The 27938-nt window shown below is 42.4% G+C and overlaps 1 protein-coding gene across 1 annotated transcript; it reads right to left on the bottom strand.

The window, feature by feature from the left end:
• Positions 1–368: 368 nt before the first annotated feature.
• agps (alkylglycerone phosphate synthase) lies at positions 369–27938 on the bottom strand. The gene is made up of 20 exons (XM_062402722.1): positions 27693–27938; positions 24392–24481; positions 23144–23234; positions 22926–23046; positions 22685–22759; positions 21602–21673; positions 20891–20970; positions 19425–19505; positions 18302–18427; positions 17894–18002; positions 13904–14031; positions 13299–13350; positions 11692–11768; positions 11480–11592; positions 9322–9391; positions 8491–8552; positions 7670–7759; positions 5809–5908; positions 5589–5646; positions 369–2074 (listed from the first exon to the last, which is right to left on the bottom strand). Exons 1-20 carry the CDS (start codon positions 27875–27877, stop codon positions 1953–1955), a joined length of 1902 nt encoding a protein of 633 aa, XP_062258706.1. The 5' UTR covers positions 27878–27938; the 3' UTR covers positions 369–1952.

Here is a 27938-nt window from a genome sequence, read left to right as displayed (position 1 = left end):
CAAAGCTGAGCTCTATCGCTGTTGATAGGTGGCGCTGACGTCAGTGTGTGGGCGTCTGTGTGGGTGACGACGATTCCCAAATGAGCCTGTGTGTATAATAAATAAATAAGTCAAGGAGCAGAAGACGAGCTCTGCTAAACCCCTCTGTGCAGGATTACCGGGAGCTCAGTGCGGCACACGAGGTCGAGGGGGAGAGCAAATCAAAAAGCAGCTCCCAGGCCGGGTTGACCCTCCCGGCTCGGCCTGACAGCAGAAGTAAAGGCCACTATTGACGAGCTGAATAGGAAATGATCTCTGAGAAGAGAAAAGGGGTTGGTGTGGGGGGTGGCCTCCGCTCAGTGTGCTCTCAATGAAATTTCTGCAACTGGGAGGTTTTAGTTGAATTTTATTCAATTTGATTGCACAAACAGCGTGGACAGAATGTACATGGATGTTACAACGTTGTTAAGAGAAGTGGAAAATAACAAAATATAAAGGTACATCCGTGTCATTCAAAAGCTCTCACATGTTTTTTGACACAGGGGTTAAAATTTCAAATAGTAGGTCCCAAGTAAGTTGTGTTATTTGGGGGGGGGGGGGGGGGGGGGGGTGTATTGAGAATAAAAAAGGATGTGGGGAAGCACACATCAGAAGGGGAAAAAGCAAAACTTGGCTTCAAAACCTTCAGTTAAATGTCAGATATCAAATTGCAGTATGTTACCATTCCAAAAACCTTTAATGCAATACAGATCACAAAGGGGCGGTTAACAAGTTCAACCATCTCGGGAGCTGAGGAATCTCTGGGCAACACCAGTTTGAACGGAGCAGAAACATGTACAGCGTCTTGAAGATGGCCAACATGGACTTCAGCACATGTAACAGTAACAAATATCTACACTTCACGGCTTTCAGAGGTTATCTTTTGCATATTGATAAAATGTGGGTTAGCTGTGCATGATGTGATCAATTATAGTCAAACAGATGTTTACACTTTGTCTGCATGGTCTGACGTGTTGGGTCTTTGGTACAACGTGAGCGCCGGGATACAGGAGACCTTTCAAAATGCAAACGCGGTCACACTGAAGCAGACGGGATTCCAAACGCGCAATGGCTCACCCCCCCCCCCCCCCACGTCAAATTCTCACTAACAAACCATGCAAACAAAAGTAATGTTAGTACAAAAACATAACACACAAGGAATTTCTCTCTCTGTAATCATATTGTACTTCTCGGAGGGTTCCATTTTGGTGGGTGGCTGAAGGTGTGGGCTTTTCAGTTTAGTCTGGAGGGGCACACACGCACGCACCCTCAGACACACAAACAATCAAACACGCGCACACACTCGACAAAGTTTCTTATGGCAATAGGTCAGTACAACGAAAGGCCTGAGGGAATGAAAAAGACAAACAGGAGACAGTGAGAGCATCATGTCTGAGTTTGTTTTGCTTCAAATGGGGAGTCACTGTGCACGAGTGGTGTGCACGAGAAGAGGAAGGCAGAGACAAGCTTTAGAAAGGCACAGAGCTTTAGAAAGCGTCTTCGTCTAGAACTTACCACTAAAGAAGTGCCACACACACACACGCACGCACACACACACATACACATACACACAAAAGAGTAAAATAAAAACAAATTTATGTCAACTATATTGGCAACGATATGTAGGAAAATGTTAAACAAAAGCAAATATGACAAAACAAGTATCAAGGTTTTTTTGCACGATGTCGTGATGCATCGCGTCCGCCGCTCTGAGAAGCTGAGGACACGACACAACAGCAAAAAATGAGCTTCAACATGAACGACAATGATTGTTACAGCATATTAAGTGCAATTTAAAGCCAAAGAAAAAGGTTTGGGTGAATCAACAAATGGCACTGTCAATTTTGAAATTACATTAAGTTTTGATTAATCCAAAACACACGATGCACTTTTTTTTTTAGAAAAAGGTGAGCTAAAGATGGACAGGAGGGGAATCAATAGAGGTTCCTGTTGCCAAAGATGTTATTGGGGTCCAGGTAGTCCTTGACGGACTTGAGCATTCCGATGCCGACATTGGAAACGGATTCTCTCATCCACTGCTTCCGAAGTTTCCCCACTGAATGACACACGGGAGAGAGAAAAAAATAAATAAATAGATATACTAAACTCAAGGAAAAAAGAGCGAAGGGGGAGAAATAGAGGAATCGGCACGGCTGATTGCTCAGCGGGCTGCTGGGAGCCAATCAATCTTGTGAGAGTGAGTGAATAAACAGAGGGTGATAAATGCTTTTATTCAGAGAGGAGAAATGTTTTGCATGGCATGATTTATGGAGCTCAGCAGACTATCAAACTCATTAGGCTCTGTGTGTTCCCAGAGGAGGAGGCCGGCTGGCGGTTGGAGCGGGCCGTCCCCGACTCCCTCACTGTTTGAGCCAGCAGTCCCCCCCAGTCCCCCCCCCCCCCTCCGGAGTCACCGGGGCCTTTTTCTGTGCACGTTTTCTGTCTCATTGTGCACACGAGCGCGCTCCTCCAGCTGACCTGTGAGGGTGGTGGCGCTTGCTTGTCTTGAACGTCGCTCTGCGCCCTCCGACACTGGCCTGATCGCCAACAGGGAGCCAAAGCCAACCGTGGAGCGCTCACACAATGGTCCTCTGTCAGCAGGACTTTGGCTCTCGGCTGCTCCCCCCCCCCCACAAAACCCTCCCAACCTGAGGAGCGAGCGTGGCATGAAGCCTAGTGAGGGTGCCCATAGCTTCGCCAGCTGTCCAGTCCGACACACTCCACAGCGCCTGCACCCGACAGGTTCTTTGCGGAGAGCCAGTGAGAGGTCTGGTGGCTGCGGAGGACTGGGGGACGGCACCGGAGACAAACTCCAAGGAAAACTTCGATCGAAAATAGAAACTTTGGTTTCTTACTGGCGAATAAAGCTGCACAATGTTCTGCGTGAACTCAGGCGCAATCTGTGAGCTTCTATATTTTAACTTTTTGACCTGAAGAATGCAGCAGAGGAAATTCAGTCACAGCAGAGATGTTGAGTTTTTTAAATGTACAATTCTTTAAGGGATGTATATATTTGCAGGCATTTTGTAATATTTGATGGTTTAGAAAGAAACACAAAATGTGGGCAGAGAATAAGAAAGTAGCGAAGCTGGATTAACAACTGGGCTAAACCAACAACTCCCAAGGAGCCCAAGAAATAAATTAATAACCTTTACATTTATTACAAAATCAGTTTGAAAAACAACAAACAATTATCAGACGATTTAATGTGGTTGAATAAAGAAGAGGACTTTACGTTGGTTAGATTAAGAAAGAAACAAACCTGACTAAATAAAAATAAAATAACTAAATGTCAGTCTGAAGTAACTTGAAACTCTATCTTTCCTCCAAACCTCCAAAAGATACATTTGGGAGCAGATCTGCCTGGAACAGCTGCTGCTCGCTGGGTAAACACTTACAACCAGCAGCGCAATCGCATGAGATAAGATACGGAGACCTGCAAATAGAGGCAGGCGTGTGATGCGAGCGTTCACACGGCGGGTAGCCCCTGTGTTACCAGGGCATGTGAGGGAGGTGGCCACCCTGACACGTCGGAGCGCCGTGCTATCATAGCACAGCCAGGAAACCCAGATGGGAATCGGCCATGAGGCTAGTGAGGCCCGTCTCCTGACAAAACAGGGCAGACAGCGGGGTCACCAGGGACTCTCACACCACACAAACCTCCAGATGGTGACAGAGGGACCAATCAGCTGCTGCCCAATAACTAAAAGAAGTCGCCTGCTCTCCGCCACCTCCTCCGCCTTAGTCCTTCCCCCTTGTTCCACCTCCATCCCTCCCTCCTCCGAGGAGGGAAAACAGAAGGTGCTGGGACTGCATCATTGCCTCCATCACTGTGATAATTTACACATCTATCTTGTCATAGTCTCTCTTTTTTGCTTGCTATTGCAATCAATCTCCCCGTGCTTGGTCTGTGCAGCTGAGACATGCAAAGAAGTGCAGGTAGTTATTTTTAAATGACAGTATTTTTTTTCTAAGGTGGCATAATTCTCTTGTGTGGGAAAGTACAGGGTGTTTGGCACGAGAGGAACTTCACCAAATCAGGTCAAATTTTCTGTCTCCTGAGTGCAATGACCTCTGTGGAGATACAGACTTAGAGAGGTGGGAGCTCTGGGGCCACAAGGTGGGGGGACAATGCCTGGCACCCAGGGGTGGCCCCAATACAGAGGAGACATTGTAGAGGCCGAGGATGAGCTTCACCCCGGTGACACGCTGTTCTCAACCTCAGCGGCTTTCCCTGACAAATGGAGGTCGGGACATGAAAGACGGGGTAAGGTAGTGGCCCTGCGCTCCTGTGATACGGTCGAGGCAGAGTATTGACTGAGGAGGCGCGGGGCTGATAGATGGAGGACTCTCCCGGTGATGGATGTTCAACAACTCTTCACCGCGGCGACATTGGTGACCTAGTTAAAGAGAACACTTCTCCCAGGATTCTGGCTTTCTGAACCAAAGAATATTAGAACGTGTAACACGTGTTTTGTCCGTGAGTAAGTGTGAGAAATCCCAGTCTCTCTGTTTGTACACTCACCATGAGTTTTTGCGACGGTGAAGCAGTCAACACATAGTGAGGTGAGCGGAGTATTACCTCCTGCAGAGAAAGAACTCTACACACCCAGATTCTCTAACCTACGCCAACGCAGCCCGTGCTGACCTGCTGTAAACACAGGGCCACACAAATGTATATTTCCTCCGGTGCCCTCCCACCTCACCATCCTTGACTACATCTGTTTTGTTTGATACACAAAAACAGTGAAACTAGCTCCATTTGTCAAGCGCTGATTGTGGGCAGACAAACCGGCCTGTCTGCGCCCAGATAGCGAGCCCCACTGTTATTAATCACAATTACAGAGTGGGCCTCGCACACAGGAGCTGCATCAATATCCCCTCCGCCCCCCCCCACTGTCACCTCCCCGCGCGGCTCGGGGTGGCCGGGCCACCGTTTGGAGGTCAGTATACAGCCGGTGATAACGGCTGCATCATTTACCCCGACCCGCAGCCTCCTTTTTATTAGCAATCTTTTAATTTTGAACCTGTCCCCGCCTTCAGGAAAAATTGTGATTTAATATCACAGCTGATTCACTGCATACTGTTTTTGACAGCTTTGATGAATAGCCTGAAGTGATGTATGAAAACAGCGAGGCGGATGGCAATATAGATAAGGCAGCCATTTCGGTTAGCCCTGATGGGGCCCGGAGAGTTGTTCCACCCCCCCCCCCCCCCCTCCTCCGCTCCCCTGCTCACGTTTCATTTGGTCGCTGGTGAAATGAACAAATAGCAGAGTCAGAGGCGTTCATCCGCGCTGCAGGAAGATATTTTGTGGAGCCAATGAAAGATGTCTGACCAAATGCACATATGCAGCACGACTGGCCTCTTGCTCGGCAGCATGGAAGAGCACGCTAGGATCGCTCGCGGTGCTGTCGCTGCCACTCAGAACAACCGCTTTTCACAAATTGTAATTTAGGAGAAGGTGCAAGCATAAATGCTCCCGTTACAAAACTGCCACGGTGCTACACGTGAATAATGTGTTAGAACAGACTTGATATTTCTAACATGAGATTCTTAGGTTTTAGTACCTCCATGGTGATGTGACAAGCTTCCTCCATTGGCAAGGATTTCTTCTCTAGCTGCATGCTGGGAGATAAAAACAAAATAAAACCACACTTGTTTCTTTCATATAACATGATATAATAATCTGACATTTGGTGCAGCGGAGACAAGCCAACCAGATGTAATTATTTTCTATGAAAAGACTGACCGGTGGTATCATGTTGATAAAAAAGCAACTGGACTTACCTCCACTTGTTCGAACGTGTGTATTGGATCACTGAGTCCTCTGTAGTTGAAGGCAAAGTAAAAGTAGACACAGGCACCAGCGTCGTATGTCTGAGTCACCCTGTGAGAAGAACGTTTAAATGTTAAACAAAGACATGTTATCCAGACAGCGGCGGCTGTGTGGAGGCACTGTCACCTCTAATAACATAACATTATCACTCGTACGTTCTTTTATCAGTTCAATAAAAAACAAAAAAAAGGATTTGTCCCCGGCACAGAGAGAATGTCAAGACAACAAGTCAAAACAAGAAAGAAAACAATAATGACAACAGCACAATATCAACGGTCAGTTGAAAATATTTGCAGTATTCTAAAATTCTAAAGTAAAAGTAGTCTTTATTGAGGGTGGTGAACCGGTTAACGGCTGTGATAACTGAGTTATAAGACATGGATAAATACTGGATGCTTAAAAGTGAGTACTAAAAATGTGTACTGCAGGTATAACAGGTATAACTGTCCATCTGATGTGGACCAGAAGATCAGTTTGTTGTTTTCCAAAGACCAAACCAATCTTCATTTTACTTCATGTGGCTGCCTCTAAACAAGAATGCAGCCTGAACGTGTGTAATGATCTTTTTGTTGGGAATAAAATGCTTCTTCACTTTGCATGTCTCCTCTATGGCCTTGTTCCCCGTGGAGGAGCAGGGTGCAGAGCCCTTGTTCATTTGACATGGCCCATCACCTGGCACACTGACTGTTCTAGAGGTTAAATGGACAAATCAATCATGTGACAGACCGCAGCCGGGAAATGAATGGCTGTAGCATAATCAGGCTGAGGCCTAATCGCTCCTCAATCGGCGAGCGGCAGCCTGCTGCTCCTCAACCGGCTCGCCGTCTGTCTGTCTGTCCGCGTGGCTTTGCTAACTCACTGGGGGTGTGGGGGGAGGCCGGGGTATGCAACCTGAATATTGAAAGTTAGCAATGAATGGTCAAATTCATTGGACAAGTCTTATCCTGAATTGCAATAGATATTCTGCAAATTGTAGACAATTAATTCAATTATCGAGAATTTTGAACAATAAGTTTTCCTGTAGATCAAACCCTTGCACATGCTCTTCCTCAGACCTCCATTACTGTCCAAGAACTATTAAAAAGACATCAGTGAGCCACACGGCTACAAGATGAAATGATCCTTCACTACAAAGAATTAGGGCATTGTAGCTTATTGAGTGCCACATACCCCTAAATGCTGCTGTAAATACATGCTAACACTTTAGGGAAGCATTTATTTGAAAGCAACAAAAACACTATTTATGGTTTAAGTTTGCTAAAACCTACAACTCCCTGTTAGCTAAAGAAGTCGCTTTGTGTCTTTTAAAAGACAAAGTTCATTTCTTTGGTTTGGATGAACAGGCGTCAGGCTGAGGGGAAGCCTTGACCCTTAGCAACATTTTAAAGCATTTTTGGTAAAAGGGGGTTTGCAGATAAAAACATATTATAGTTTAAATAATTGATTTGTGGATAAAAATACTAATAAAAAAATAGAATTTATTGTTTTTGTAATTTTTTGAGAAAAGAATACAATCACATTTGCTAGTTTTTGCAGTTAGTTGAACAGAATGAGCAAGTCAAGGCATAATTTCAAAAATGTTCTGACTATTTTATATAAATTGATTCATTGGTGATAATTAATCAATAGATTCATTCATATAAGAAGAAATCACATTTGCCTCCCAGTTAGAGAAGATTTGTTTTTTTGGAGTGTGAATGGAAAATTAGGTATTATCTGTACTAATAGATGTTTTGGAGACCGATTGAATATTGTGAGTCTGTAAAATCTTCAGGCTCAACTTGTGTATAAACTGTTATTCTTTAACTGTACCTGCATGTGGCTAATGGCGAAAACTGCACTCCTCTCTCTTTACACTCTCGGACAATGCGTGCCTTTACATTCCGGCAAACGTCCAACACCCTGCAAATAAAGTGCAATAATTTAAAAGTCACGTCTGAATAAGAAAAAACAGAACCAAAATGAGACTTTGTCATGCTGCAACTCCAAACTGTGATATTTTCCTATTAAGAAAAGCAATATAAATCAATTAGTACTGCAAAAGTATTACATAGAAAAGGGCTAGTAAAGAGGAGTGAGTGACTAACAGGATGACCATTGTGGTGTGGAAATGGCCGCCAGTCCTAAGCATGTGCAGCAGTGTGTGGAATGTGGAGGATGGGGAAGGAGGGTGGGTAATGAGCCAGGCACATATGCTCGCTTCAGTGCCTGATCTCTGGGTCCCTGCCGTCAGGCATGTTACACAACACGGAGCTCTGTGTGTGCTCTCGTTTGTTGCGTGTGTGTAAAGAAAAAACAACGATGAAAACATGCAGAAAAGACCACATGTGAATGTGAGATGAATCTGGTGCCAACATTTGCCCAAACTGAACACACACAGTTCCTCTGCAAGTGTGAGTGTGTGTGTATCTATAATGGCGAGTTTATAGGGTGAGGAAGCAAAGCTTCCGCCAACACAGAGCTGGTTAATAGGGGGAGAAAAGGCATGAAGGTGAACGTCAAAGACAAAGGCGATGAGAAATATAAGAAAGAAGGGAGAAGAATGAGATATTACAGCAGAGTCTCAGGATTGAATAGGTGGGAGCTGGGTTAATAGGTTAATATCAAATAAAAAAAATCTAATCAGTGTTTACCTGTCCCAAGGCACAGAGGTTTCAAAGGACTCCGCAATCACATAGTAGTCCAACCCCAAGTCCTGTGCGCAATACAATATTAGCATTATAATGATGATAAGTGGTCAATCAGTTATGTTTACCTGCACATACAAAGTCAGTATACTTGGGTTGTATAGGCAACTGGATAACACTTACATGCACTGTAACAACCCTGTCACTATAAATCCAGTTCCGGCTCATTTTCTGGCTAGTAATCATCCCCAACCTTATTTTGCAAATAAGGCTTACTGATTTCAATGGCATCATTGACAGAAAACTGTTTTCTTAGTTGTAGCAGTAGGAAGAGGTTGAAGAGTGTTGCCTGTTCAGGTCTGGAAACTGACCTTTGAATTAGATTCTTTTATATCTGTAATGATTTATTCTGCTGCTGTCAATGGGATATTTTCTGTCTGAAAACAACTTCCTTCTGGACAAATCCACCACGAGAAATACCCTCCACTGATAACATCAAGCTTTTTGTATGAATATTGTCACAACAGTCACATCACAGAGCTTTAAGAAGTCCAACATGTTGGTGGTTATTCGACAGGCCTCTGACAGAAGTGACCTAAGAGAACTCTTTATTGTCATTGTGGCTGCAGCCACTATGCTGTGCTCATGATGCAGACACCTCAGTGTTAGACCCCCTGACAACCACTGTGACCTGATCAAATCAAAGTTCTCCCGAGGTCACATTCTGCTGCTTCTCTGTGTTGCTTGCTATCCTATCTGCTGTCAGACCCTGTCACCCCGCCCACCCCACCTGCCCATCAGCTCGGGCTGAAAAAGAAACCCAGCGGAGTGACCCACCCGGAGGTAAGCGATGACGAAGGTCAGCATGTAACCCCTTTGACCATTGTCCTCTCCAGCTGCCAGGCCCCTAGAAGCAGATAAGAGGGTTAATATTTAACAGCTCTTTTCTCTTAGCTTTGTTGGTCCGACTGCTCCCTCTCACAACAGCTGCCTGGGAGCCTGTCACTCCGACATTGTACAGATCAATGAAGCTATGCTCCATGCATCGCCACAGGTCAGCCACACATCCATCACCTGCAGTGGGTAATCAGATTTTCATCTACCACCCAAACTAATCAGGCCAAGCTCATTAGAAAATCACTATATTGATTTTTGCCCTTCTTCCTGTTTCCAAACACCAGAAGAAAAAATTCTGCGCAGAACCGCACTAATCCATCACTGGCACTTGATCTGATGGGTGAACACGATTTATTTGAAATAATGCAATAAAGCAGAGGCTGCTGCATGTAACTGACAAGTTTCTTATGATTTAATTGCTGGCCATTGCCAGGGCAGTGCTCCAGCTACCTGCAAATCTGGATGCAGAGCCAAACAGTGAGGCTAACAACAGTAATACATAATCAGTCAGAATCGTCCACTGAGGAGGACTGAGGATCCCTGATTAAAGTGAAGCTGTAACATACTACTGATTTCTGACTGATTAAGGTCACATTCAACACCGTAATAGTTTAAATGTATAAAGAATTAAGTGTTTATATTTGAAACAATGAAATATAAACAAAGTTATATTTTTACATTTATGTTAGACTGTCTTTTCTCTAAAATGTTTTAAATATTGTTATTTTGTGCTCATTTACACACAACATCATTGTTTGTCCAGGGAGAGGGAGCCCTCACTTGTTTCTGCAGTTATCCTCCTATTTAAAAAGGGATTTTAGTTCTTTATTCCTCCCCCTATCCAAGAGTTAAAGGAAGAGGATGTTGCACCTTTTACAGATTGTTAAGCGCTATGAGGCAAATTGTTATCTGTATATATGGGCTATACAAATACAATCTGACGGATCGATTTAGATCCATACTTCTGTTGAGACAAACCTTTTATATTTAGATGGAAACTTAATTTATATACCATCTCTTAATATATATATATATATATATATATATATATATATATATATATCTTTCTTTTATTCTGACTTTCAAGAAATTAAATTCTCATGTTTCTTTCATGTGGAATCCTCAGGCACAAGAATTGCCTAATTCATTTATTTGAGAAGGAGCTGCCCAAACAGTTTTGAGCAAAAGAAGACCTGTAAAATAAAAAAATCTTCTGGTGTTATAAAACTATGAAAAGAGAAAACCGGAAAAGGCAAATCAGCACAAAAGAAACAATAAGTCATTGTGCAACAGAGAGGTACCACTGCAGATGATGATTTCAAAATTTGACTCTCATAGAAAGAAAGGGAGGAAGCAGCAGAAGCATTAAAGAAAGAGACCAAACATTAACACACATCAATTCTCTTAAAGGACAGCTATCTAGAAATAACTGCCATTTGTTAAAGATTAAATAAAACACTCATCAAACAGTGAACACTTCACTGCAACAATGTGTTGAATAATTAAAATTCACAGCAATAACCAATAAAAAACACAATTGATGATCATAAGCAGTTGGATGGCACAAAGGTTAACAAATGTTTGGATGAACCCATCTGTGATGCTCTTGTTAAGGGTTTTTTAAAACGGGCTCAGGATAGAGAGAACAGTGCTCTCAGGCTGACAGGTAACTGATCTCCACCAAAAAGTCCTCATTGATCCATTTCATGATCAATGACAACAGCGAAGGAAGCACTTCCAGGCTGTGTCCTCTCGCCCTGCGCTGCCTGAGGGGACCTGTGTCCCGCTATCACCGCCCACACCACACCTACTTTAACATAAAAGCTGACACGAGGACGTCCACGAGTGATCCATCAATCCACACAGAGACGAACTACTGAGTCTGAAGTGTGTAACTGTGCTTCTCCATCCTTTTTCACTCTAATGGCTGGTTAAATAAAGGGACGTGGACGCCTGTGGCTGCTCCCAATCATGTTCAAAATCCCACCCAACTGCGCCTTTCCATTTCTGTTCTTGTTCACGGGCGTGATCTGTGAGCAATGCATCGTTCTAAAAACCGGGGGGGGGGGGGGGGGGGGGCGGCGGGAGAACTACTCACCCAAATTTTGCAGCAATGTCATAAACTTGCTTTTCATGCTGCAGGACCTTCTCACGGTCCCCCTCGAACAGCAGGGTGGCCACACACAAGCGGTTGGGGTCGAACCCTTTGAACTGGCGATTAAAGAGTTGGATACATTTTTCATGAAAAACACCTGCGGCAAGAAAACGGTGTGAAGTTCATGTCTAATTACTTTTTCTTTTTTTTTTTACCTTGGTGATGTAAAATTTCTTCAAGCCGTCCAAAAAAGATGTGAACATGGAAGACCCTTGAGGCTTCAGGGCGTGACCTGAGAAAATATCGGATAAGAAACCTCTTTGTTTATTCAACAACAAGTGAGATTAAAAACAGAATATTTTTCACACTTTAGTCACACCACGCTCCTGCCTGCGTCCCTCAGTGTTCTGAGGAGGGCAAGTCAGTCAGATTTATTTGGGGGTTTCAAACAAAAGGAGGAAAAACAAATGGTAGCATTTGAATAACTTTACAACTGGCCAGTGGCTGCCAGCGACAGCGACTATAAATCAGAAGGTTTCCGAAGGGAAGTGGGGTTGACACAGTGATATCCGTCTTCCTCACCCACACTTTTTGATTTATTCCTGATCGGACGCACAAAAGCGCCTGTGGACAAGCGAAAATGAGGGGCTGGGGCCAATGGGATGGTTATCAATCACAGCGGGGAAGTCACGGGTGATGTCGCTGAGAGTTAACAGTTCATTTATTTCCCTCCATGCTCAAGTCTCTTCATCACTTAGTGTCCTAATTGTTTCCATTCCAAAATTTGATTGCAGGTCTTTAGGTCTCTCACAGCCATCATACTCGTTAATTAAATACTGAACATCCAGAGAGAGAAAATTACACCTACACTGTGCATACTTTTCGCTTTTAATTCTCCCCTCAGTGGTTAGGTTAGTTAGCGTTTTTTTGCATATCAACACACCCTGCTACTTACTACAACGTTCTCATTTTTCATCTTGTGTATCAAGACAGGCAGTGCTAAATTGTACTTGTAGTCCCAATCTGAAAAAAAGACCTGTGAATACATCAACTCTCCTTACTCAACAGCCAACATGATTAAAAGAGAGGACAAGCCACTAATAAGCCCAAGAAGGTATCACAGAGCCATGAGTTTTAGTTATTAGTGAAAAACCTGCTCGCTTCATCTTTCCTACTTAATGCTTAGAAGTGCCTACTCTGTGAAAAGTGGAAATATAGTGGAGATAATGAGATCCCTGGAGACTGGGGAACTTTACAGAGATCTCTGGTTATGCCCCATGCATCCCACTAGACCTTAAGAAACAACATTATAAAACTTCAATGGAACAACTACTTAATTTTGGCCATGGTCATTTTTTTTATCTTGTTCAATTCGTTCAGCACGTGCGTGTGTGCAGCTATTTCTTTACATAAATAATAATCAATTTAACAATTCAGTTCTGTAGAATGTTAAATCAATGTATTCTGTACCATTGGCATTCATTGTTTTCCTGTCAGAGCCTGAGGTACGCAGTACATCAATGTAACACCGACCCAAACATTGGAGAGAAAAAAGAATGTGAAACAAAATGTAACTCTAAATAAACTCGATCACTCTTTTGCTGTTGGTTAAAAGGCTGTCATGTGCCACATGTTGCGAAGCTTTTCGATTAAAGCAGAGGTTGTGTTGGGGCTGAAAAGAATTCAGGTCAAATAAGAAGCTCAGTCATCTAGTGAAGAGTAGACACTAAACATTCAGGTCTTAAATGAGAGTTATGTTTGGACACCAGATGTAAAGACAGCACTGATATGGATATAACATGAACAATCTAGCGAAACTTACCAAATTGAAACTGTTTATTATCCATGAGTCGAATAGATGCCGGAGTACACCTCTGGAAAAAAAAGATTAGTTTGTCAGAATGATAGTTCCTGCTAAATAACAGAGAAGGATCTACATGTGGGAATTTACTGACATCAAGAATTGATGTTGAGGAGAACCAGGGATGTTGGTCATTGCCCAAGTGGGGAGGCACCAGGGTCTTAAGGCAACAGTGATAAATACTTAACCCTAACCCTAACGACAAGTAAAGCTATAAAAGATACTTTGATAGGTTGTTAATAAAAAGACAACATGAAGTGTTTTGGCAGTAAAGAGATTCAACATAGGGCTGAGCAATATGGACAACATTATATACAAGATAAAAAGGTATAATTTAATAATTATCAATAAAGTATTAACTATTGATAATTGACATGATAAATGTCACATTTTGTCTTTAAAGTTTAAATAATTGGCTTATTTTTGCTCCTGAGTGAATGTTGTGGTTTTAAACTCTTTGTGAGCAGAGGAGCAAAACATTTTATAGATCCATTTTGGGGTTTTATCTTCTCAGTGTGAAAGCAGAAACAAAGCCCAGCATGTTAGAGGATAGATGAACTTGATACCTGTCTGGCGACCTCTCGGAGACAGGCAACCCCCTGCTCAAAATCCGGGAAAACAACAGAGCCGTATTTCTGATACGCTGGCACTGGACGAATCTTCATGGTTACCTCTGTGACCAGGCCCAAGGTTCCTGTGGAAAATCACAGTGAGAGAATTTAAGTAGAGAGAAGTAAATCAGTTCCCATAATTTACATGGCCTAACCTCCCCCCCGCCCCCTTAGCGGAACTTAAGGCTGTTTTACAGGGCTCTCGTACATTTCCCAAGGGTTTTTTGGGGGTGACCTTTGTCTCACATTTCACCAAGCAGATCTGGTTTTCTACCACACACTGGGGAGCAACTAAGATTTATCAGCTTTAAGAGCATGAGGAAATAAAGCAGTGCTCTATCAAAGGCAGCGAGAGGCAACAGCAGCGGCACACGCACAGGTACAAGGGAAGCCCGGCTGACCTTAAGACCCGCAGAACTGTCGGTCGTTAGCTGCTGCTGCGGAAGGAGTCATATTGAATACCCGAAACAACTCCCCACTCACACTGCAAATGTGTTTGAGATTCATTCTTCTTATACAAGTTTCCTGGATGAAAGTAAACTGTAGCTAGCGAGCGAGCGCCATTCGTCCATTCCATTAGCCTGCAACATCAATACTTTTTCTTATAAACCATAAGAAGAGAGGCTCTGTCAAAAAAAAATTCCAGCATCCACGGTTTCATAAGCTGGGACACAATGGAGACGGATACAAGATTGTTCTTCTAAACATTTGCATAATTAACAAAGGGGGGAAATCCTACACAAGGAGTGTATGCAAAGTGCACATAAAGGCCACGCAGAAAAAAAGACACGCAGCCAGAGCACGATAAAAGAAAATTCACAACTCAGTTTGTACCACAATAAATCTCAACAACAAGAACTCTAGTCAGATTTTCATCTTGATGAGAAAACACTAAATAGAGACAATATATCATAACATCCGACCCAACTACAATAATTAACTACTTTCATTAAAAATGACAAATATCTCAGTAAACACAGTGTGAATCATCATCATTGACAACAACAGAGAACAATAGAACATCAAGTCAGCCGACAGAACATCAGAGATTTTAAAGAGATGATCAGCTTAAGCATATGTCATCTTACATTTTTTACAGCTTATCCTGACACCAGCAGCTCAGTAGTAATATCGGTGGCTGGTAGCAACTGCTAATGGCCGCTTCCATAACAGTAAAACTGACGTTGCCTCTGCTGTGTTTGTGAGACCACATAAATATTCACACAAAAGCCAACACCTGAGGGAAATCCATTTATTTTAACTAGCTTTACTAGCATATTGAATGAAGTTATTTGATGATTAAAAACACATTATTATAGACATTAAAATCACAGAAGATAAAACACTATGATGCCTGAAGGTTTGCTTTCATTGTGGTGGTTAAAAATTAAAAAGTTTAAATTGTTGCTAAACATGCTTGTCATGATAGTATCCACCTGAGACTATGTATCCCACTATATGGAACATATTGTGAATATGTATTTTACTCTTTTCTATTCTTTAGTTGCCGATTTATGACTATGCTGTACTTAGTGTTTTTATTGCATTGATGAAACTTTATTTCTTTCGAGCATGAGGAACATTACAACTGATCAGCCAAGTTTGAATCACAGCTTTCAAGCTACTGGACAAACTAATACTCACAATACCTTTGCTGATGTTTTTTCGTCATTTGAATAAATGCAAACTTTACGATGTATTAACACTGCACTGCAGTCATTTCAAGTAATCCAGGAACAATTTGTCGACTGACAGATAATAAATGTTTTGATAATCTCCGTTTTTTTCAGTTTTGTATTATTACAAACTGATTATATTTGTTTTTTGGACTGTTGCTACGTGCAATGCACATTTAGGACATTGAGTTGGCTCAGGGATTCATCTATTGTGTTATAAATAAACAAAATAAATTTCTCACTGTGTATCAAACATTTCCCCTCAGCCTGAATGTTGTTAAATGTGACACTGCATGCCACGTGCTGCTCCCTAGTGGTCCACTAGAAAACATGTGACTTTATTAGGTTTTAGAAGAGAAAAACTGCTCCTCCCTCCTGATAATGGAAAGGAGGAGTCACAGAGGGAGAGAGAGAGAGAGGGAGGGAGAGATGGAGAGAGAGAGAGAGGGGAGAGAGAGAGAGATTAGTGCAAAGGGGAGGAGGTAAAGGGAGGTAAAAAGAACAGCAAGGTCAGAAAAACATTATCCCTTGGGTGAATGAAATGCAAAGAAATGCTGCAGTGCAACTTAAGCATTCTTATCCATGACTGAAGGTATTAAACCAAACTAATTTTACATGTCTAGCTTTTGTGGAATGGAATATAAAAATAAAAAAAGCTTTGAAGGCTACGTCAACAACTGTGAAACCACCAATTGACAATCAAAAAATTGACAAAACATGAATTGGCTTCACAAACAAACATTTCATCCTCCATGTTTGAGGAGTATAGAGGACAAAGGGATTATCATTGATTATTCTAATCATCCATTACACTGGTTGCAGCGAGGGAGAAGAAAATACTTTGCATTCCGGCTACTTAGAGGTCAGAGAGATAGAGAGACCCTGTTGTTGTGCGGTGAATTAAAAGCGGGAGGTTTCACAGTCATTTCAAACTAAATGGATGCGTTCCACTTAATATGCAGAGCGGATGTGAGGGATGTGAGTGCTGCTCAGTTGTTGTTGTTGTTGCTGTGGCCTATTGTCAGAATGCAGGATGGGATTTCTGGGGTGAGGAGATAGATAATTTTAATGAAGCCGAGCGTTGGTATGACCTCTCAGCTTGAGTGCTCAGCCTCCCAGAAGAACATGCCCTCCCACAGTTGTGTGGTCCTGTCCCATCTCTACATATGCACCATTCTCCAACAGCAAAATCACAATCAAATGTTCTATTATACATACTCTTATATGAAGCAATATTAATATATCATTATTACTATGTTTCTAAGTTATAATAAATAAACTAGACGTTTTAAAAGATTCTTGGACTACAATTACACACCCACGTTGCTGAATGTAAAGCTCAGCTCTTAGAGACCTATTTTGCCAAGTTTTAACACTTGAGAATCTGACATTAGACTCACCCATTCATAACACTCTTAATATTTTAGGATTTTCTATAAGGAGGCAGATGCAGAACCCTGGTGTAAAGTCCTGAGTTCAGTGATGTCACTGTCCTTTAAATCTTCATGTCAGAGAAGGGAAACTACATAAACGGCATATAACCACATGAAAATATCTAAGGCATTTAACACAATTCTATTCATAAGCTTAATAAGTGTGTGCTGACTGAATCAAAATGAAAAATAAACGTGGCCAAAATTAGATGTCTGACTAAGACCAGTTTAAACAGGTCTAGGTTGACTCACAGAGTGGCTTATACTGTATAACCACAAGAGTTAACCACAAGAGTTGTGATGAACTACATTTTGCTCTTCTGAAATAGTATTACTAGTAATATAGCAATAAATAAAAACATTATTTGAATACATCTGATTTTGATCTTACACTGGTGTTCTCATGGTACTGGAATCATTTCTAATGGGTACAAATGGAGACTTCTGCTCTGATCCAAGCCCTGTCAGGGAGCAGATTGCTGAGCTTTGTAGGGCGAATATGAAGTTTGTATCCACAGCTGTTTAACATAACGATGCCAAGAGTCTCTGAACCTCCTCATTATGTAGGGGGGAACCTGGCATATGGCAGTATTCTCTGTGGGCGTTCACAAGGACAGGGCACTGCAGATGGGGTGGGGAGGACACTGGCTGGTTCCTAACTAACACCCCTCAGGATCACTTCTTCACGAAAAGCTGGTTAATGTGTAAGAAACCCTGTAGCGTGAGAACCGTCCTGATGTTACCGTTTTATCGCAAAGATTTGACAGACCCAGGTTAACACACAACCTCAAACACGTGCTCTGGTGTACTGAAATCACATGAGAGCGGTGGCAAACCTTCTGAGCCCAGGATGAAGTGGTGAATATCTGGGCCTGTGGACATGCGTGGGCCTTGACAACTCTTTTCAATTACACCTTGAGGGGTCACCATCTTTATGTGGACGACCTATTCAGGCAGAAAACAGCAAGACATTTTTTTTTAGCAAATATTCAAGTGAAGCATAATTTTCTTTCAGTTCTACAAATGTTGAAAACTGAATTTGGATACTGTAATGTGTCCCCCACGTTTCAACATATTCAATGACTGATACTGTGACCACTGCATTTCGAGGTAGGGGTAAAGTCCAAAACACTCTGTCTAATAATATTTTTCCTAATTGTTGTACAGTAACGGCTCTGTCCTGACTCCTGACTGATCTGGAACAAACATGAGCAGGATGGTAAAGGTGAGGGTGGGACACTTACCAGGTCCTCAATGTTGCCGTAGACGTTCTTCTTCATGCCCGATGCTCTGGTTGCGACCCAACCCCCCAAGGAGCTGAACTCCATGGAGTCAGGCTCGTGCCCTGTACAGTAGCCACTCTCATTAAGCTGTGAAGAGAAAGGGGGAAAAAAGTGCTTTCGTAGTTACAATAAACAGGAGCCTTAAATGTTTGGAAAACAATCTCATTGTCAACCCACAAGAATGTTTTAGTAACAACTGAAAAGAAAGAGCAAGCAATAGAGAAAAAAATGTAATTGCTACTCTGCAGCTGAATTTCACTGCTCTTGTTATGCTGCAATGCCAAACCCAAGATTTTATGGCCTTCAAGATTTTTTTTTTTTTTTTTTTTACAAAAGCCTAAAATAAACGGCGCGGAAAGACAGAGCATGAAAAGACAATGAAGAGAGATCAGTGCAGTTTTGAGCTGTGTCAAATTCCACTGCCTGACTGGAGCACTGATCTCATATGAAAAATTATGGCTGCACACTTCCAGGGGACACGTTTCAGCCTTTTTTTTCATACAAATAAAATGACAATTATTCCTCAGGGGTCATTCAGAACCCCACACGTTCTCCTCAAGGCAGTCCAGCCCCCGAAGGATTGTTTCTGCACGCAGAAACATTCAATAGTCATAATAGTATTAATAAGGATCTTAAAGCACAACAACCCCCACCAGAAGCACAATATGGGGGTGAAATCAGGCCCTGTTTTATCACAGCACTCCCCTGGAAGGCAGTTTATAATGCAGACCCATCTGCTCCATCAAAATGGCCCAGTCTAAATGCAGAGGTGGAGTCTGCTTTAGATGCAGCTCACGCATTCCTCTACATCAAACGCCCGCTCCTTCTCCATTTTTCTGAATTAGCTTGATGGTGCCATCTGCTCATGACCACAGCCCCACTCTCTAATCTCCCCCCTTCAGCACTCTGCTCCCGTCTCAAACTCCTGCCCAAGCCCTGTTCCATCCTCTGAGCAAAGAGTACCAAGGTGACTGAGCACGGACAACCTGCATGTGAATGGTCACACAGCTCGACTGCTGGCACATTCTACAGTAACACAAGCTCTTTCCGGTGACGAACATGAATATATATGAGCGGTACTTACTAGTCTCTCCAGATCCTGACCGATGATGCCAGCTTCCACATGGGCCGTTAAATTTTTCTCATCAATCCACAGAATGCGGTTCTGCCATTAAAAATAAAACAAAATTATGTTATTACAATATAAAAAAAATACAATGTTATGTTGTTTGTATCATTTGCAAACATGAAAATCACACCATTCGATTGACGTAGGTTACAGGATTCAAACATTTTTTTTGTTTAGCACCATGTCCGTCATCTGAACTCTAAACCTGCCGACATCTGTTATGTTGACTTAAAATATCTCTGACATAAACACTGCCCTCGACAGCAGACCACGCAGACAGTCCCTTGGCATTTTGCTCACAATACAGAAAGTTTCGCAGCAGTGTGTCCTTCCAGTCTGACGGTCACATGTCTTGAGGATAAATGTGTGCAGAGGGGCTAGGGGACAGAGGAAAGGGTCGGTTTCCTCAAGGTTAAACTCAATTTAACATCTAATTCTATATATGCCACTTATTTGGGCCGTTGGGCACTTGGCCTACCCCTACCTGCAGGAGGCCATTTCACACCTGCCATCAATTATTCTCCAGAGGCAATAAACTTTATGTTCCTACCATACTGCTCCTTTCATGTGCTTCCACTGGAGCCAACCCACCTCTGACCCCTGACACAGAACACTGGTCACTGGTGTCTGTGGCTCCTGACCCAATGACTGTTGGGCTCTCGGCATCAAGACAGCTTATATATCACTTCAGTGTGCGCCTGGATCAAAGGGCCGTACTGTACTGGTGACAATATTCACCGTTTTATGTTATAACCAATGAAACGTTATCATGTTCACTGTGAGGGCAGTGGTATCCACATTAGATTAATGGCTGATGTCGAAGAATCATAAATGTGCCTAAACAGCACATTAAATACACACTGGAGACATTTTTTGCTTTCAAAATTAGTAACGCATTCCTAATAAATAAAAAGATACTTAAAGATGCATGTTTTTTCATGTTATGACAAAACACCGCTCTTAATTCATCACCTGGTGTTTCTGAGAAAGAACAGTGAAACTGAATGAGTCTTTATTTAGACCATTATAAAACCAGTTGCACCAGTGTAATACAAGTTAATAAATGAGCCCTTCAGTTACCTGCTTTGAAAAAACGATTTAATCACAGTTAAGATGGTGTCAAAGCATGGTGAATTAGTGCTATACTATGATCGATTTTGAGGCTACTTTGTGATAGTGTTATGTTACATTACATTATATCGATGGCATATGATTTTAATTGTTTGTCACTCTTCATTTAGATTCATGGGAAATTAAAACTGATAATCTTTCATACAATGTAAGCCAGTACAATGATCTCTCTTTCCCAGTGATAGATTTTAAAAATGTATATATCAGATTGCATTTCATTTTATTTTCATTTGGTTTTCTCATCATTAGTGCAGATCAACACTTGTGACATATTGCAAGCGTTTACATACCATCTGTGAGGTGTCCAGAGAAACAATGGAGCGAGTTTCCTCAAGGGGGCACTCTAGAGCGCTAGAGACGCTCGTCCCTCCTGAGGGAGAAAAACAGGAGTATGAGGAGGAGTTAATGGTCGAGAAGCCTTCATACAGACCATTTGAATATATTGGATGGCTTCCTGGTTTCAGATATTTAAAACACACACATAGAGTATACTGTATTCGGTATATGTACACACAACTCCCTTCTATATCCTGCACAAGCAGAGGCTCTGGCATCACATATCTATATATTTATATGTAAAGCTATGTCTGGGTACTAAACCTAAATACTTCCTGCTTATAGACAGAAATATGCCTGTAGCTTTGAGTATAAAAAAATCAAAGTTTGTGCAGTGTAAACAGTCGCTAGGATAAAATTATTCTTTGACAGGAAATGACAAGGACGCTTTTATTGATATTCATGAACCAGTTCACAACTCCTCTAATACCATATAAGCTTAAATGTTGCTCTATTACCATAATATTATAGTTAACAGCAGTAAAAGATATGAGACAGTGCATTATATAACTGGTTCATTCATATGTGGTTTCATTAACAGAAAATCCATTTCACGAGCAGGGGATGGGCAAACATAATATCTTCAAGAGCATTAAATGTAAATAAACATCTAGGATCTTATTAATGTAATTATGCTGATTAGAAGTTTTTATGTTACGACTCACCTCCAAATGGTATCAAACAAACATTATGTTTGCACGCCAGTTCCACAATTTTCACTACATCATTGTGGCAGTCTGAAAAAAAACAACATCATTTTGAATTAGAAAGGGAATTTGGCCATTTATTAACCTTTATTGCCTTCATAAATTACAGGTGCTCATAATAGCAGGAGTCAACACATTCTAAAGGATATAAAATATTGCACAAAATGCTAAATATATACAGAAGACAATAAACAAATTTATATGGCCTGGGCCATAAGAGCAGGGGACTAGGGGAGAGGCAGGGCGCGTTTTGATTTGCCTGATGGTTGTGATTTGCCCGGGGCTTTCCTTAGGCGGAGTCAGACTGCATGAAGCTATGCTCTCTGGGGTGAGATGTGCAGGATCAATATGAGCACGCTTCAGCCAATCACGAAGCCCACTTCCATTCACAGCGGAGTGGTGAGTGAGTTGGAGGAGTAGCTATACCCACCTACATGGATGTGCATGACTGGCCTCAAGTGCTTTTGGAGGCAGTCAGAAATGCCCGTGTTCTAATACATTTTGCCATCCAATTAAACACACAGCGTTGGCTTACGAATTACAGTTCAACAAACTATACCTCCACTTAAAATACACAGCCTGACTTGGAGGGACTTGTGGGGAATGCAAATTATAGGTCAAGATATCTGTTGAGAGAACATTTGCGAGGTCAGTAAGATAAAGATTTGGTGCCGTAGCGGGTGAAACATTCTACAGTTGCTTGGTGATTGGCTGCCCATTTGGGAGGCTGCTAATCAAGTTTCAACCATCAGTCAACACTCATTTGCATGATAAAATAGTGCCAGCCATAACAACAGAAAACCAATCTCAGAATCATAATTCATGGGCGAACTGTGCAAGGAGCAGACTGTGGAGTATTGGGTGTCAACCATCCTCCCCCTGACACTTCTTATTAAGCTTTCACTCATACATTTTAATATCGTTTCCTCTGCTGAGATTAACCCTTTAAATCACCCCAGCCAGTCAGGGGGATCAGTGATGCTATGTGGGAGGAGAATAAAAAAAAAAGAGAAAAACAGATAACACAACTTCTGAACTCACTTGGCCATACCACCGTATCTGGAACTCGACCAATTTTCCCTTCTCGGAGGGGAAAGATCTCGTGTAAGCAGTGGCCTGAAAGAAAACAAACGAATGAGACATCAAGCTCATCACAAATGAATGTGAATATCGCTAAATTAAAAATCTAGAGTTACACAGTTTGCCGTGTACGAACAATAAAAGTTTGCAATGTGATTTTTTTGATTAGTCTTTGGGTGGGGGGGTGAAGAGCCTGACTTACCGTTAGCGCGAAACACTCTGTCCTCTGCATCGTGAGAGAAGGGAACACCTGTGGATTTCAGCTCTTCGACGAAGGCCTCATTAAGATTGGGTGGCTGCACAGCATTGCTATTCAGAATGTTCTGAAACAAAACAAGGCGTTGTGGTCATGAACTCTGACTGAGGTCCCTTCTTTACCGTACACTGAGGACACAATAAATAAACAGGACATTTACTCACTGTTGCGGGGGATTTATGGTGCACACTGGCTCCAAATGTGTTTTCAAACCAGTCTTGCAGACCAGGGAGGATCATACCACTTAGCCTATACCTGGATTGTGTAAGATATGAGACATTTGGTGAGGATACTCAACTTTAAGTCCAAATCCTGAACTGAAGATATACTTTATTGCTTGACTGGTCATTTGTACTTGGAAATCCAAACCTGTTTCTAAAAGAATAGAGTGTGACGGTTGAGACCAGCAAGGTTATTAGGCAAGCAGAGCAATAGTGACAGGGATGTCCATGTGACCGCTCTCGCCATGCCTTGCATAATTGTGCTGCTGGCACGGCCTGGGCCAGCCTATCAGAGGACTGTGGTGTGCCTTTGTCCAAGAGACCATGAAACACACCCCAGAATGAAAAAAGCCTCTGTCACATTGAGCGCAGAGGAGGAGAGTACCATCTTTGACATTCACTGAACTGTGCCCCGGCCTCAGTCACTGTACACCACCGAAGGTAGTTTTTCAGTTGGAGGAGGGAGCGGGACAGTTTGTGGCGATTGCTCGAACAGGAGGAAACCATTTGCTGTGCAACATCCTGTTCAGCGCCAGTCATTAGTCAAAATACATCCTCTTGTACCCTGTGCCATGTCTCTGTGTGTACAATTTGACAGGAAAGGCACAGTCGTATGTCATGATTAAAATGTAAAGACCTTTTCTAATTCTGCTCTTGTCATGATAGACGAGGATTAAGGAGCAGAGAGAGACAGCCTTTGTTATATTTGTTGAGTTTGAGGAACATATGGCTTTGTTTCTGCACACCCACAGACAATCAAACTTAATTGTTTGTTTTTTTTAAACTCTCACTGAAAAAAACTGTGTTTATCCAAATCTGCCCAGAGACACGTCAATAATTACAAACATAAAATGTTAAATTTTTGAACAGATTGGAGAGGGTATTCTGTTAATCAACAACAGAGTTTTGGAAAGCTGAAAATCCCATACAGTGACCTTCTCAGATGACAATTAACAGTTCAAATGCCAGCCACAAGGTGGCAGTAGCACCACATTGCTGTAAGCGTAGGAAGGAGACAGCAACTGGATTTCAAAAAGCTGGGTTCACAGTATGGGCTGTCAAGTTGTTCAAAGCAGAACTACAGAATCCAATCTTGAATGCTGAAGCTTAACAAGGCTGTGCTGAAACTAAACAGAGTCTGTTATATATTGACGTCTTTAAGTATGAAATGTAGAATGTGGTGTAACCTACCTTTTGCCGGTAAATTCTGTTTGACCTTTCTTATTAAAGAGGAACTTTGTATCGTTATATCCCCAGCCATTCCATTTCATAATCTCCTGCCTGTGGAAAGGTAAATATTAGCACAGGTTGACTTAAGAACTCGCATGCCTTACATTAAGGTTAAGACATGACATGAAATATCATGAGAGGTAGTTACAAAAACACATGTGAAGGTTATTCCTTGGGGTGGTAACCCGCTCAAATTCGTAATTTGAACCACAGTCCCTCTGGGCTGTTATGAGATAGTATATGCAATTCCCCCAGAGATAAAATAAAAAAATAAGAGACAGTCTTTTTTAGCAATCTGATACCTCATGCTGATATTGGAACAGCCCGACCAATGGCATTGAGAATATATTTCAGTCATTTGTTCTTTCATTCACAAGCATTTGAATCGTATACAGCAGGGCTTGCTATCAGTTGGTAAATTTACAGTAGGAAAGGCAGCAGACCGGCACACCTAAAATATTCCCTAGTGGTGCTTACGACTAAACTACAATCTGCAGGCAGGCTCGCAAACAAACAGCTCGTTGACATAGCCATGGAGAAGCAGAAGGGACACATTCAAACAACATATCAATCATCCGAGGAAGCTACAAACTCTCCCTGTGTCGTTTCCCATTTAACGCACTAAAATATTTCACATTTATGACACCTGGCAGGCCGTCTAATCCAGAGCTGCTTTGAATACCGCTCAGTGTTTATGATCGGGTCCCAGCGTATGCCCTGGTCTTAGAAACTTCAGCTAATCATTTAGCACAGAAATCCACTTAAATAGCACACAAGCATCGGGTCTCAGCTGTGAAAGCAATAAACACACTGGAATGCAGCCAGCAGCCTCTAAAAGGTGTTCCCCCAAAATGGCTGAGCTCACTATCCAAAGACGTGGAATTTCTCACACAAATGCTACTATGCTATTAGTGAGGGATATTCCAAGGTAATGACCACCAGCATGACCGAAGCATATCCACTGTCTGTGCTGTGACACTGTACAGAGCTTGCACACTGTGCTCGGACCCGCTGCAGCTCGACCACCACTCAGAGCAGCCATAACTCATCATGAGTCGCTCGGGATGGGATGCTAACACAGTGGCGTAAAAGCCATAATTAAGATTAATACCTGCCAAAATTGAGTTTCCAATAAATTTAGAGGGGGAACAGGAATGAGAGTGACACACCGAGTCGCACTTTAATGAATCCTCACCACCACGGATGTGCTGTCATACGTGTAGAACATACTGACTAAAAATGAATCAATAAATGGGCCAAGTACTTGGCAAGGTCAGCGGGTAGGGACTGCCATTACCGAGGGACAATATCAGGCCATTAGAGAGGTTCTGATTAAAAACACAACAGTCGTGCTAAATGAGGACGTCCTGTTGAAATGAGCATTTGACAATCTGTGTGCATCTAGACTTTTCACCATAAAGGTGTTTTTTGAAGGGAGGGTTTCCTTGTCTGAGGGTGTATTAAGCTATGGGGAAAACCTTTTTGATTCATTTTTTCCATCAATACTAAAAAACTAATGTATTCCCAAAATTGTGATTTATATTTTGCACTACTTTTGTAAAGGGCAATGCCCATTATGTGTGAAAGGTGCATTTCACATGTAAATTATGTAAAGATAAATTGATACTTATGATCTTCTTTGGACAGAAAGACTAGAAAAGTTGTATATAATGTCAATCAGTCTTGATATTAGCTGAGAAGTTTACATATACAGTTGATATCTCTATTGCTTTTATGCGTTATTACACTTGATCAAATTCAAAATACCTCTCAGAAAATGGAATACAAATCAACAAAACCTGTAGCAAGTTTTAGCAAACTGTATGTAATAAACTGTTAATATTACATATGTAATCCAAATGAAAACAATGTGGAGACCACTTATCCAATGCATCAGTGGTGGTTTCACTAAATGGGATGTTATCTTAACCAAAAAGCCTGTCAAACTGGAACTGAAACCACAAACTGACCAACAAAAGGGTGTCACTAGAGAAGAGGTTGAGTGAGGAAGACTCTTGGTACCTTCACAAACAAGTGGCAGGAATTAGAGCATAACAAAGAAAAAGAAAACAAACGTATGGATTGTCTTTAAGGATCCCTAACCTACAGGGATCTTTGCTTTTAGATTTGTTTTTAAAGAAAAAGGCGGATGCACCAAGCAGCACTGAAGCCACTGAACTATTTCACTGTTTTCCTGAACTATCCAACTGTTGCTAATATAAAACAAATGACTGAAGTCCAGCTTGTCATCTGGAGGGGGGGGGGGGCTTCAGCGTTCACTGTGTTGTCCAGACCGGAAAAGAACAGGATGACTTTCTCAAGGCCCAAATCCCCAAACTATTGCGCTTGTTGTTTCAGACTGACACACCAGCACAGTGTGGTAGAGTCCTGGACAGTTACATCCCCAGTGTAGACAGAAGGTTCACTCCTCACACACATCTGGAAATGATGACTTCCGTAATAACATGTAACTACTACTACTACTACATGCATCAGGTGCAATAGCCCGAGCAGCCGATTCACAGCTATTGAGGGATGAAGCTGGTGACGTAGCGATCTTAACAGTACGTGGCATGAACTACTATAATAAGCTGCTACCATGTCATCACCATTAGTAGTAGTAGTAATTTCAGTAACGATTAAAGTAAGGCCAGTGTGTGACATTTAAGGTATGAGCTGCGCGTAACACTGATATTCACAGCAACAGTTGTGCGTAATATAATTTACACTTACAGAGGAGTGTAAGAGTGACAGCTGTGAGTCACATTAACCCGTAACGGGGTATTGTGCAAGGTCTCGTACGTAAAATGTCGCCAAATCTCGATTCAGCCACTTTCTTGTGTGAAAGCAACAGAACATGCTGGAAGCAGGGAGGCGACGCTTCTGTTGTAGCAACTAAATCCTAACTGACGCTGACAAATAACACAGGACAAACAAAATGGTGAGTTATGAGCCACATGAAGAAGGTTGCGGCTGAGACAACTTGGGAGGAAAGTCGACCACGCCAACGTTAAACTGAGGGTAAACCCAGCCGCACCCAATGAAATGAATGGCTCCTCTGTTGGGTTAGCTAGCAGGCTAGCTGCTTTAGCCGTGTCTCCCTGTGTTATGTGTGTGTTTTAAAGATGGAGGAAGCCGGTGTGTCAGTGTGTGTCATCCCCGGTGTGTTTGTTCAGCGCGGAGCCGGCAGCTGTTTGACTTAGTAACGATCTAAAGCCACAGAGAGAGGACTCGTATCCGCCGCTCCATCACAGCCCTGTACCTTCTCCGGGGCACCGTCTTCCCCTCAGCGGAGGCGTTGGACTCGCTCTGCGGGGCTTTGCACTCCGCGGCCCGGACGGCCGAGTCGTCGTCCGCCGGCCTCCGCAAATGTCCGGCGATGATCCTCAGTCTCTGCTGTGCCACCCGCTGCCTGTCAGAGCCGCCGCCGCTGCCGTTGGCCGCCATGCTGCTTCCGTGTTTGTGAATGGGGGGAGCGGATCCATGAGTTGTCAGAGGTCAGCACAGG

This window comes from Platichthys flesus, chromosome 13 (genome assembly GCF_949316205.1).
Source record: "Platichthys flesus chromosome 13, fPlaFle2.1, whole genome shotgun sequence".
Classification (NCBI taxonomy): Eukaryota; Metazoa; Chordata; class Actinopteri; order Pleuronectiformes; family Pleuronectidae; genus Platichthys; species Platichthys flesus.
This window is presented reverse-complemented; position numbering and strand designations above follow the sequence as displayed.

Bases quoted from the DNA above. Each gene is read 5' to 3' on its own strand.
- agps (XM_062402722.1), bottom strand. From the start codon at position 27,877: ATGGCGGCCAACGGCAGCGGCGGCGGCTCTGACAGGCAGCGGGTGGCA. The intron at 19,506-20,890 runs GTATGTAAACGC...TTTTAATGGCAG, and splicing joins CTCTGGACACCTCACAGATG to AACCGCATTCTGTGGATTGA. The intron at 2,075-5,588 runs GTACTAAAACCT...TGTGTCATTCAG, and splicing joins CTTGTCACATCACCATGGAG to TGGGGAAACTTCGGAAGCAG.